This window comes from Lynx rufus, unplaced genomic scaffold, assembly GCF_022079265.1.
Source record: "Lynx rufus isolate CCGP_SWC_20201006 ecotype Redwood Valley unplaced genomic scaffold, mLynRuf1.p SCAF_12, whole genome shotgun sequence".
NCBI lineage: Eukaryota > Metazoa > Chordata > Mammalia > Carnivora > Felidae > Lynx > Lynx rufus.
The window spans coordinates 67,654,496-67,666,861 of record NW_025814826.1 but is presented as its reverse complement, the minus strand read 5'-3'; the positions used below and the strand labels follow the sequence as shown (position 1 = coordinate 67,666,861).

Genomic DNA, 12,366 nt, shown 5'->3' with positions numbered 1-12,366 from the left:
ATCCACGTCCACACTCCCGTGGTTGTTGGCAGGATTCATTTCCCGGTGGCTGTGCCACTGAGGGCCTGCTTCCTTTGGCTTTTGGCTAGAGGCTGACCTTAGGTCCCGGTGGCCACCCACCATTCCCTGCCATGTGGCCCCTTCCAAGGCCAGTTCCCAGCATGGCTGTTTGCTCCTTCAGGGCCAGTGGGAGAGCCTCTCTTCCCAGGTTGCTCAGATGGACTGTCACAGAACATAGTCTAACCGGGGGGGCCACCTCTTGGTACCTTCCTCATATAACAACAGAACCATAGGCATCTCCTGTCACCATCATACAATGTGACCTAACTGCAGGAGTGACGACCTGTGTCACCTTAGAAGCAAGTCCCAGGTGCCCCTTGCGCTTGGAGAGGGGAGCAGAGTCCATAACACCATAGTTGGTCTCTTCTCCCACCCCTGACTCCCCCACCCGTCCTGCATTTTCTCATAACACGTTCCACTAACACACTATGTAATCTCCTTATCAGTGTGTTTATCACGTACAGGCGCACCTAGGAGGGTGGGTTGGGTTCCAGACCATAGTAGTAAAAGCAAATATTGCAATGAAGTGAGTCAAATGACTTTTTTTGGTTTCCCAGTGGCTATAAAAATTATGTTTACACAATACTGTGAGTTATTAAGTGTGCAACAGCATTGTGTCTTTGAAAAAACAATGTATGTACCTTCATTACAAAAATACTCTCTTGCTAAAACCGCCAGCTGAGCTTTCAGCCAGTGCGTCTCTGCTGGCCGAGGGTCTGCCCCGAAGACGACGGCTGCTGGGTGGTCCGTGCGGCGGCTGTGAAGCCGGGGAGGCGGTGGCCAGTTTCAAAATAAGACGGCAGCGTGAAGTTTGCTACGGCCGCGGACGCTTCCTTTCACGAACGATTTCTCTGGAGCAGGTGATGCTGTTTGATAGTATTTCACTCTGGGCCACGGTAAAACTGTCCATTAGAATCACCCTAGCATCCTTGAAAAAGTTTTTTTTCAGGTGTCACACAAGAGCTCGTGAAGCAATGCCATAGGGGCTGAACCCCGTGACGCACGACCATAGAGGCCCCCCGGTGACCCTCGTGGTCGGTCAGCTTAGGGGGCATCAGAAGGCAGGCCCCTCGGTGCAGTGCCGCTCAGCCAAAGCCGTGCATCTCAAACACCTGCACAGCTTAGGGAACCGTTGCCTGGACCCCCCTCCCAGGGGTTCTAACTGATGGGTGGGGGCGGGGAAGTGGACACACAACACTGGCATTAAAAAAATTTTTTTTAATGCTTATTTATTTTTTGAGAGAGAGAGAGAGAAAGAGTGTGAGCAGGGGAGAGGCAGACACAGAATCTGAAGCAGGCTCCAGGCTCCGAGCTGTCCGCACAGAGCCTGATGCGGGGCTGGAACTCACGAACCTTGAGATCATGACCTGAGCTAAAGTCGGACGCGTAACTGACTGAGCCACCCAGGCGCTCCCAACGCTGGTATTTTAAAAGTGCCCCTGGGGGCGCCTGGGTGGCGCAGTCGGTTAAGCGTCCGACTTCAGCCAGGTCATGATCTCGCGGTCCGTGAGTTCGAGCCCCACGTCGGGCTCTGGGCTGATGGCTCAGAGCCTGGAGCCTGTTTCCGATTCTGTGTCTCCCTCTCTCTCTGCCCCTCCCCCGTTCATGCTCTGTCTCTCTCTGTCCCAAAAATAAATAAACGTTGAAAAAAAAAATTTTTTTTAAAGTGCCCCTGGACGATTCTACTGGGCAGCCAGGTCCAGAGCCACGCTGTTCGGGAGCACAGGTGTGGCGACGCACAAGGGGCTCAGTGAAGCCTTGGACGCGGAGCAAGGTGGAGACATAAGAGGCCATCAGGTTTAGTATGCTTCCAAGAAACGCTGATTCCTTACCTGTGGGCTTGTTCCTCAGTTATGGGTCACACACCTAGAAAAACTCACATCTGACTCCTGGAGCCTACAGTTTATGACAAGGTGGGCAGTAAGTACACTCATTCTCCAATTATGTGATCTTCCCCATGTTCATCTGCGGACAGGTTCCCCCGGAGGCAAATTACTAGGGTGTCGCGTGGGTGGCAACAGGCCAGGGCAGCCCCACCCCCAGGTGACATCCGCCGCGTCCCCCGCAGCGTAAATTCACTGTCAGGCCCACCCTGGGCCGAGAGGCTGTGGTCTGCTCGCACGGCTTCTTCCAAGAGGTAAGCTTCCTTCCCTCAAGCCTGTGGCATCACTCTGTGACTCTGTTTCCTTCACTTGAGCCCGTGACTCTGTGACGGCGTGCCGTCTGGAAGGAAAGGCCCCCCGCCTGTGGCTGGCGCATTCGATGCTTCCTCCTCTGCAAACATTCCGAAGTCAGGATTTCTGGGATCGGGTCTCTCCAGGTGCGTCTTCTGCGGTGGGATGAGAGCCGGGTTGTGGCCCCGACACTGCCACATTCACTGCTCATCTCAGGCTCCTTTTGGGAGGACCGATGACACGGAGTAGGGGAAGGCATGAGTGAGGCTTTCCCGTGTCTCCATTCCTCCCCCCTCCCCCCATTCTCTAAGAGCCTGTGGCCAGGTGGCCCCCCCACCCCTGCCAGCAGGCCCATCACAGAGCCCAGGCGGCCCCCCTGCCGCTCCCTCAGGTGGGATGCACCTCTGTGCAGGGATCCTCCTCTGAGGCTGGGAGGCCTGAGTGTCAGGGGACACTGACCACAATGAGACCCCTCCGCAGCTCTCAGGTGGGGGCCCGTGATCCCCCCCTTTCTGGGAGGTTCCAGATGAGCCTTGGGTCCATCGGCTTCTGCAAACCTGGCGGTCACCAGAGGGCCGGGATTCAGCAATCTCCATCCTCAGGAGCGTCCTGCTTTTGGGTCAATGCCTCATCCTCACAGGGAGAACAAGGGCAGGAAGTGCACTGTGGCCACCTGCTTCCTGTGTTGGGAGAAAGGAAGTCCTGAGACCACCTTAGGACTCAATCCTGGGGTGGGGTTGGGTCAGTGGACAATGGCAGGCCACCAAGGGGACAATGGGGGGGCAGGAGAGGGGAGGAGCTCAGGGTCGTGGGGAGGACGGAGGCTGCAGGGGAGGGGTGCCCAGGGAGGATCTGCACGTGCCCTCCCCCAGCTGGCAGGTCCTGTGGGCCCAGAAAGGAAGGGGGCACAGCATTCTTCCTCAGCTTGCTCCCAGTGTCAGGACTGGATGGGGCACCCAGCGCCCTGAGGCAGCCCCAGGCTGGTTGCAAGGTGGCGGTGGCGAGGCACCTTGGGTAGGGGTCCCTCGGCCTTGTTTGTCGACTCCATGTTAGGGGTCACTTGTCAGGCAACAGAAGGGAGCCGGGTGAGTGGGTGGACTCAGTGCTGGGAGGGGAGAGAAGCGATGCCTCCACAGGCCAGCGTGAGGGGGCCTGGAGCCCTCACCCCCAGGAACAGCTCCAGGGGTGAGAGCAGGGGCCATCACAGTCAGCCCTGGCATTGGAGCACCGGGGCCTGGCAGCCTCCGCACGGACCCTCGGAGACGGGTTCTGCTCTTCTCCAGTTTTGTGGACAAGAGGACTGAGCACAGACAGGCTACATGGGTGGCCAAGGTCACACAGCCCGCAGCGGTCAGCAGTCAGCCCCGGAGCTGCATGGGCTCCTCTGTTGTCTTAGCAGCTCCCGTGTCACACTGACAAAGGTCAGGAAGCCTCGACAGCACCCACGCTTCAGGGCGGAGCCTTTACCCAGGGCCACCAGGCTCCAGAAGTTTCCAGCATCAGGCTCTTGAGGAGCACCCTCTGAGGGTCCCAGTACCTGCACGTGCCCTGGGGTGAGGGGCAGGCTCTGAAGGTCACTCAAGCCTGACCAAGGCCCAGAGGCTGGCCCACCGCCTGCAGCCTCTCGCTGTCCTGTGCCGCTGGCCTCTGGGACACGTGTCCTTCCTTGTCGATGGGTGAGCCGGGCTTTTGGAGGGGTGCCTCAGGCCCCCTGCTCAGTGTAGAAGCGGGGACCTCACACGAGTGCGCACCGTCACCCACCGGCGGCGCCAGCAGAGCTGACGCACTTTGCCCAGGAGGCCGGTCCAGACGAGGGCCTGGTGTCTGCAGGGCCGACCTCTTCCGGTGGAACCGCCGGGTCACAGGGCGCGCTGGCCCAGCCCCCCCCCCCCCCCCCCCCCACCGCAGACATCGTGCCAGTTTGCACGCCAGCTTCCAGATTCCTCCGGAGCGCGGCATCCTCGCCGCTCTGAGGACGGAAGTTGCGCGGGGCTCCACCACCCACACGCGCCACAAGCTCCCGAGGGCGGTGGTGCGGGTCCACGATCCCGGTTCCAGTGCGGAAGCGGGGCCTGGGAGTTGTTAACCTTCAAAATAAAACTTCCAGTCGTCTTACCAGCAATAATGGGTTTGTTCGGGAATGGCAGAGGGCCGCAGCCCCGGCAAAGCAAGACCGCAGGCAAGTAAGTCCGCAGAGCCAGGAAGGAGAAGGCTCTTTTACAGAGAAGAGGCGGGGCTGGGAGGGGCTGTTGTAAACACAAAGTCCATTGGACTAAACTGGGAGCTGGAAGTGTAGTGGCTGCTCATTGGCTGGGCTGTGGCAGTCTCTCATTGGCTGGGCTGAATCAGCCTCTCATTGGCTGGGCTGTTGCCGGGGCAGGAGGAAATCTTCCTTCCACCTGCCCAGCGGTAAAGGAGTAGGGAAAGTGGTAGGACCGCCAGGACCGCTCTCTTCCTGTTGCATTTGCGGGAGAGTAGCGGGTGTGAGAGCTCCCCCTGCCGAAACTCCCCGCTCCCATGTTAGTGAGGTTTCCTTTCCTGACTTTTCTCAGGTGGGGTACCTGCCAGCAGGCTGAGGCGGGGAGGACGCCTTCCGGTCGGGAGGGGCTCTCTATGGGGCATGCGCATGGGGTCTGCAGGCGAGCGACCGCACAGCCTCCTGAGGCCGGCCCAGGCCGAGTCACCATCGAGACCACCAGCTCTGCAGGACAGGGACACCCTGGGGAATCGGGTGGTGGGGGTGGGGTTTGCGGGTGGGATTTGCAGAGAGGGGCGTGTCTCCATTTACAGAGAAGGTCTGTGTGCAGAACCCAGTGCTCTCGGGCCAGGTGGATGCAGAACTTATGGGGGACACGGGCATGACAAGGGCCATGACAGGTCACTGAGCACCCTGATGGACAGATGGAGGGAGTACTGAGGAAGCCAGCAGGAGCATGTAATCCTGCCTGGTGGCCAAATGTGGTCATAAAGGTCACGGGCGGGAGCCTGGTGCCTGTGAGCTGAATTCTTGGCTTTTTGAGCATGTGCTACAGCACCCCCATCTGTCTGCAGGGCCCCCCACCTGCGCCAGGCTGTCACCATCAGGCCCCATCTCCCCCATCCTTGGCAAACACCTCCCTAAACTCAGCCCAGGGCTGACGCCACTCTCGCTGCCCTCACGGAGCTCTGTCTCAGCCCCTTGTTAGTGGCCGGATTACGTCCCCAAGATCCATACGCTGAGTCCTGCTCTCAGGGCCGCAGAGGGCGACTGTGCTTGGAGATGGGTCTTTATGGAGGTGATTGAGGTAAAGGAGGTCACTGGGAGCCCTGATCCAGGCCGACTGGTGTCCTTACAAGAAGAGCAGCAGACATGCTGGGGGGGGGGGAACGAGCATGTGAGGACACGGGGACAACCAGCCTGTGTGGACCAGGGAGGAGTCCCATTCCCCAGACACCTGGTTCCAAGGGAGGGTGAGCGTTGGGGTAACCTTTGCTGCCCCAGTGCCCAAGGGGGGTGGGTTCTGGGGAGGCCTGTCACCCTCGGGCTCTGTCACTGTCCCTCTCACACCCTCTGGGGTCTGCCTGCATCCTCCCCACCCCTACCCCCTACCCTGGGGCCGCCCGCTTCCTTGGGGGGCATTAGATCCCCACGTCTCTGTGCCTGTGTCCTCAGATGGTTAGAGCTCGCGGGAGGGAGGTGTGGTTAGAATCTGTCCCATGAATTATTGGAATCTCTGTGACAGCCAGCGGTGGCGCGTGGCTCCAGGCACAGCTGCGTGTGGGCAGTGGCGCATCCGGCGGAGGGAAGGGTGTTTGTCACCTCAGGCTGGGCGTGACTGCAGCCTCTAGGCACAGGCGGCCGTGCCCACAGGGGCAGCGTGGGGGCTCGCCCTCCCCCACCGGCCCATCATATATTCAACCTTAAAAATCCTGACCCTGGGGCGCCTGGGTGGCTCAGTCGGTTGAGTGTCTGACTTCGGTTCAGGTCATGGTCTCACGGCTCTCGTGAGTTCGAGCCCCGCGTCGGGCTCTGTGTTGACAGCTCAGAGCCTGGAGTCTGCTTTGGATTCTTTGTCCCTCTCTCTCTGTGCCCCTCCCTCGCTCATGCTCTGTGTCTTTCTCTCTCTCTCAAGAATAAATAAAACATTAAATTTTTTAAAAAACTCCTGACCCTCTAGGAGCCTGAATCCGGTCATGAGCAAAGGCAGGGTCGTCTGAATCCTGTCTGGATGGCAGGTGTATACTTAGGGGCCACGCATGGGCTGACAGCCACCCCTGACTTCTGGGCTGTGGCCCCTGTGACCAGGTGAGCCCTTCCACTGGGCCCTGGGACTGGGCTTTATCCTCCTTGGGTCCGAGGCCCAGCGCGCAGCCAGGCAGGCGTCCAGGGGGTCTGTGTTGGGCGGTGCTAAACTCACTGGCTGACATCCAGGTCCCAATCCCTGGAGCCTTGGACGTGTGGCCTCATAGGCACAGGGCCTTTGCAGATGTGATGGGCTTGAGGGTCTGGGGATGAGAGATTGTTCTCGATTATCTGGTGGTCCCAGGTCACGACAAAGGCCCTCGAAAGGGGTTGGTGGAGGGAGATTTGAGGCAGAAGACGGTGCAGAGACAGAGGTTGGAGGGGGGCTGCGAGCCGGAGCACAGGAGGCCATGAGGAAGCGAGGGAGCGGGGGCTCCTTGCTAGAAACAATAGGGTGTCCTGCGGCACTGGCCAGAGACTGAGTACAGGAGGTGGCTCACGTGGCTGTGGGGGCCGAGAGGTGTCCCCCCTGCCTCTGCGAGCTGGAGACCCAGAAGCCTGAGGAGTGGGGGCCCCGGTGCCTGAGGACAGGGGAGGACGGACATCGAGCTCCAGAAGGGTGAACTTGCCCTTCCCGCCTTTTCGTCCTTTCGGGCCCTCCCGTCGGCGGCAGATTGGGTGAGGCCCACCCACGCGGGCAGGGTCGATCTTTTTACTCTAATGCTAATCTCTTCTGGAAACTCACAGACACACCCAGACATCCTGGGGCACCCGCCATCCAGTCAGGCCGACACGCAAAACGGGCCATCGCAGCTCCCAAAAGCACAGCCTGCCGACGCCTTCATTTCAGTGTCTCCTTGTTCAGGCGGACTTGTTGGGGTGGCGGGGACACTGGGCTCGTTGGGGTGGCTGGGAGGGGCAGTGTTTCGGGACAGGGTGCCCGGCAGGCAGGCTTCTCTGCGCCGCGTGAAGTCCTCACCACATCTGAGCCTGCCTCCTCCTGTGCCCTCAGGAGCAGGTTAGAGCCCCGGGAGGGGTCAGGCTGCCCCTTCTGCTTCCCTAGGGGCAGGAATGGGGAGGGGGCAGGTCCTGGCAGGGCCCCAGGACCCCAGAGAAGAGGCTGTCGCAGAATCAGGAGCCCGAGGCCAGGGCGGGCTCTGTAGCCTGCACCCGGTGCCGAGGACCGTGAAAGAGGGTCGGCTCCAGAGATGTTGGGGGGTCCTGTGCACTCAGACTTAGAGCACTTAGAGCAGGCTCTAAGGCAGAAGCTGGAGGGAGAATTCTGTGACGCAGAAGCACCCAGTGCTTCTAAGGGGGGAGGAGCAAGGCTAATCGGGTCTCTTTTGGTCGCGAGGGACTCCCATCAGCACGCACAGGAGCTGGGGCCCGTGGGGTGGCACCGACAACAGTTCACTTTTGCTGAGTGCGCACTGCCTGCCGGGCGTGTCGCGTTCCCCGGGGCCTCACTGAGGCTGGCCCGGCCAGGAGGGCCCTTCTCCCCTCCCACCTAGTAGACAGGGAAACCCAGCTGGGGGGTGAAGGCGTTCATCTCGGTCATGGAGCGTTCACCCAGGGTCGTGGAACCGGGCACCTGGGCTTACCTAACATTTTAACTCAGTGTGGCCCCCGAGCTCTGCTTGTTCTCTGATGTGCTTTAGTAGGGGGCCGTGTGGGTGGGTGTGTGCCCATGAGTGTGTGCACTAGCGGGAGTAATGTGAGAAGGGACGCACGTGCGGGAGTGAACATGTATGATAGAATGTGCAAAGGCAATGACAGAGAAACCCAGACAACTGGCTTCAACCCCACAGCAATTTATTTCTCTCCCAAGGAAAGGGGTCCTAAGGTAGGCAGCGTGGGGCTAGTACAGTGGTTCCTGGTCACCAGCGATCCAGGCCCCTTCCTCCATGCTGCCCTACTAGCCTCAGTGTGCTGCCTCATGGTGCAAAGTGGCTGCTGAGCCCCAGCCACCATTTCAGGGAACAGGAAGGAGGAAGGAGAAGAAGAAAGACATGTCACTTCCACCTCAGGGATCTGTCCCCCCCACCAGACCTGGAGGTTTTCACTAATAAGGAAAGAAGGAAACAGAGAGTGGGAGGCTGTCTACCTGCTGGAGATCCTTGACAGGCAGTGGAGGACCCTGGGCTTCCCTACCCTGGGGATGTTGAGCTGGTGGAGATCAAGGGCCTTGTTCCACACTTATCCATGGGGAAACTGAGGCCCAGACCCAGGCTTCCTCCCTCCTGTCCCAGGGCTCTGTCTTGGCACCAGTCAGGAAGGCCAAGAGCCCAGCAGCCAACGGTGCCAGCCTGGCCACAGTGGACACTGGGGCACACTTGGGTTCTCTTCCCAGCCCCTCCCACCGCCCACTTCTCAGGAACCCAGGCAACAGTCACGTGCATGGAGGCGTTTCAGTGGCGGGAGGGTGAGGAGAGAATGGGGCCGCCCCCCCCCCCCCGCCCCCGACTCCGGCATATGACACGTGTTTTCTCTCCCCAGGCCGTGTGGACCCACCCTCTGAGCAGCTGAGGCCTGGACCTGAGGCCCACGTCCTGGCACAGGCAGTGGGGAGAGAGGCCGCAGATGCCAGACAGATCGGACACGCGGGGACACGCGGGGACACGCGGGGGAGGGAGGAGCCAGTGCTGGCCGTACCCCTGAAGTCGCTCCACGTTTATTCTCCAAAGCCGGGGGGTGGGGGATGGGCAGGTGGGTAAGGCACTGGAGTGAGTGCTGGCCATCCAGGGTGTAAGCCCGGCTGGGGTCGGGGTGGGACCACCCACTCAGGACCCCACGGCCTGAAGGCCCGGGAGGAGGCTGAGGAGGACAGTGGCCACCAGAGTGGGGCTGCCCTGGGGGCTCCCTGCCCCCCGGCCCAGTGGGTCCTGCCAGGGTGGGAGGTTGCAGAGTGTGGACTGGCAGCAGGTCATGGTCATCAGGGTCCCCTCCACTGTCTTGGCGAAGGGCTGACACGCGTCTGCGCACCACGCCGAGTAGGTGGTCAGAGGGCCCGACCCTGGGAGGGAACGGCTTGATCACCCGGGACGGGCCGGGGCAGGGGGGAGGCCCCGCTCCGGGCTGTGCGCTTTCGGCAGGGGGAGACGGGGCTCCTCCCGCTGCGGCCACCCCAGTGGCCCGCTCACCGGTGTTCCCGTGGGAGACGATGGCTTTGCAGAAGCTGTGGCTGTGGACGCAGTTCTGAATCCGGTCACAACTCTCCCCCCTGTGCAGGGCCTGGCAGGAGTAACACTGCAGCACGGCTGAGAGGCGAGGAGGGCTCAGGCGGGGCCGCGGCCCGCCCCCCGCGCCTCCCCCTGCGGCCCGTGCTGCTGCCGGCTCTCACCCCTCTGAGAGCCTGCCCTGCAGGAGCCTCCCCGCACCCCTTCCGCCCCCCTTCTCTGCGCCCGGGGCCTCTGCGCTAGTCTCCCCGTGCCGGGCCTCCACCGCGCCCTCTCTGCTCCGCCAGCCCCTACGGCCTCCCCGCCCCGCAGCGGCTCCGACTCTAGGCTCCCTACTCTGGACGGTGGCGGAGGGTCCCAGCCAGGGGAGAGGTGACGGGTGTGCCGAGGGCCAGGGCTCTTCCTCCCCCTCCCCCGGCAGGCAAGGTGACACACGGTCCCCCTATGCCAGCCGCCAGCGAGCCCGGCACTCAGCGGGGCGCACACAGTGCCTGCGCCCTCGGGTCGGGGGAGACGGGCACCTCTGCCCCTGCCGCCTGCAGTCACACTGGCCTCCTCCTCCTCTTCCTCATCGTCATCGTCATAGCCATCCAGCCCAAAGTCCGCGTCGTCGTCCTCCTCCTCCTCGCCCTGCACCTGCCCTCTGCCTGGCCACACAGGCACGTCTGTGAACCCCTGCTACCCGCGCACAGGGGACACACGCTCGAGGCTGTGTCCCCTCCCCGCCCCCCACCTGTGCTTCACCACTTCTGTGCTCTCTCCCTCCCCACCGTGCCCCCTCTGGTGACCCCCAAGCTGGCGGCCCTGCTGGCGTGTGGCCTGGCGTTGTCTCTACCGACAGCATCCGCGGCCGTGGGCCAGCCCTTTGCAGCAGCTGCCCCCCACCCGGAACCCCTCAGGGTGGGCTAGTTTGCAGAAGAGGAAACCGAGACCGGGACCTGCATTTTGAAGAAGTGAAATCTGGGGCTAGGGAGGGGCAGGTTTGGGGATCTGTGGGAGCCCAGGACAGCTGACGTCCACCTCCCTCTGGCCTCAGATTCCAGCCCGATCCCTTTCTCCCCAGTCCCGCCCCAGGCTGGGTGTTCCGAGGGGCCCCGTGGGCCCGGACGATGCCGCCCCCCCCCCTTGCTGCAGGGGTGTCCCCTTGCCCCAGTACCTGGCTGCTGGCACAGCAGCAGGGCCAGGAGGACGGCCGTGGGCACCTTCATCCTGCCGGGGTTGACAGGGCTGTGTGCTTGTCTCCTTGCTCAGGCGCTGGATCTGTGGGAAGTGGGACAGAGGGCACTTCTGGGGGCTTCCTGGAGGCCCCTGGGCCCCGGCCCCCCCCAGCTCCAGCCTCAAACAATGGGCCTCACTCTGGCCCCAGAGCCAGGCATCAGGCCAGGGACGGCCATTTCCCTCCCTGACTTCGGGGGCCGGGGGGAACGGGAAGTCACTGTGGTCGGCCTTGGGGGCGTCCTGTCCACCTGTGCCGCTACTCCCCAGCCTGGCTCGCTCGCTGGCCCGCAAACCTGGCCCCGGAAGCCGTCCTGCCCACCCGCCCTGCACCTGCGCCCCCTGGGAGCCAGCCCCGGCTGTGCAGACACCGGAGCTTGGCGTCCCGGACCCTCAAGCTGCATATCACTGACCTTCAACCCCGAGTCAGCCTCGCCAACGTTCCACAGCTGCTCAGAGAGTATTTTAATACAAACACCATGGCTGTGCCCGCTATGCGCCCCCCCCCAAGGCTTTGGTGGGTGCAGCTAGCTCTGCCTGTACCCGAGGAGCTCATCCCTCACCTGCTGAGACGGCATCTCCTCGGGGAGGCCTTCCAGCCCCCACCCACCGCACACCCCATCCCTCCCTGACCTTGGAGGTACCCCCGGCCTCTCCCCATGCTGCTTGCTGAGTGGGAGCTGGCCGGGCAGGTGGGGGGGGGGAAGCTTCCTGGGAGCCTCAGGGACCCGCCTTCCCTTCTCCTGCCCTCCAGCTGGTGGTGTATCGCGTGAAAGCCAGCCTGGCAGGCCCCCCACCTGTCTCCCCGGGGGCACCCCTCCTCCTTTACCGGCCACAGACCTGAAGGGGTGTCGAGAGCCCCTCCCCCCTTCCTGGTGGGACCGAGGAGTCGGGTGGGGCAGGGCGCTGGCTTGGACCTGGGGCAGCCGGGGCTGCCTGCCTCAGTGCCCAGGCCCCTCCCTTGGCCTCTCTGGGTCGGTGTCCCTGACTGTCCACAGGCGGCACCTGTCTGAGCCCGGGGTTCCAGGACACGGTGCCTCCTGCAGACCCCAGCGCGGGGACTTGGCTCCCTTAGAGGGAGCCACCCCCTACCCACAGGGCTCAGGGCTGGCGGCTGGGGCCCATGTTTAGAGCCTGCGTGGTAAATGGCCTGTGCCCTGGGCTCAGAGCCCTTCTAGGTCAGGGCTTCCTCCCTCGGCCATGCCCATATCCAGGGGTAGCCCCGGGGCCCCAGCTCCCTGCCCGAAGACCCCTGCACGGCACGGACCCGGTCCTGCCTGCTCTCCCCAGTTTGGCCGCGCTGGCTCCAGTGGGTGGCTCCCCCACCCCCAGACCTGGCCTCCCTCAGGCCATGTGGATTCAGCAGGTCATTCTGCTCTTCCTGCCAGTTGTGGCCCCGGGCACACTTCCTCTTGCCCTGGCAGAGGAGGAGACGGTGGGGGCGGGGCCACAGGCCCTGCTTTCCTTGGGGAACTGTGCTGTCCTGCGCTCGGAGCCCCTATTCTATCCCTACCCTCAT

The 12,366-nt window shown here is 62.5% G+C and overlaps 1 protein-coding gene across 1 annotated transcript; it reads right to left on the bottom strand.

Annotated features, from left to right (window-relative positions):
* Nucleotides 1-9,023: 9,023 nt before the first annotated feature.
* GPIHBP1 (glycosylphosphatidylinositol anchored high density lipoprotein binding protein 1) lies at nt 9,024-10,853 on the bottom strand. The gene is made up of 4 exons (XM_047073838.1): nt 10,789-10,853; nt 10,154-10,279; nt 9,597-9,713; nt 9,024-9,469 (listed from the first exon to the last, which is right to left on the bottom strand). The coding sequence occupies exons 1-4, from the start codon at nt 10,838-10,840 to the stop codon at nt 9,237-9,239; spliced, it is 528 nt and encodes a 175-aa protein (XP_046929794.1). The 5' UTR covers nt 10,841-10,853; the 3' UTR covers nt 9,024-9,236.
* Nucleotides 10,854-12,366: the final 1,513 nt, after the last annotated feature.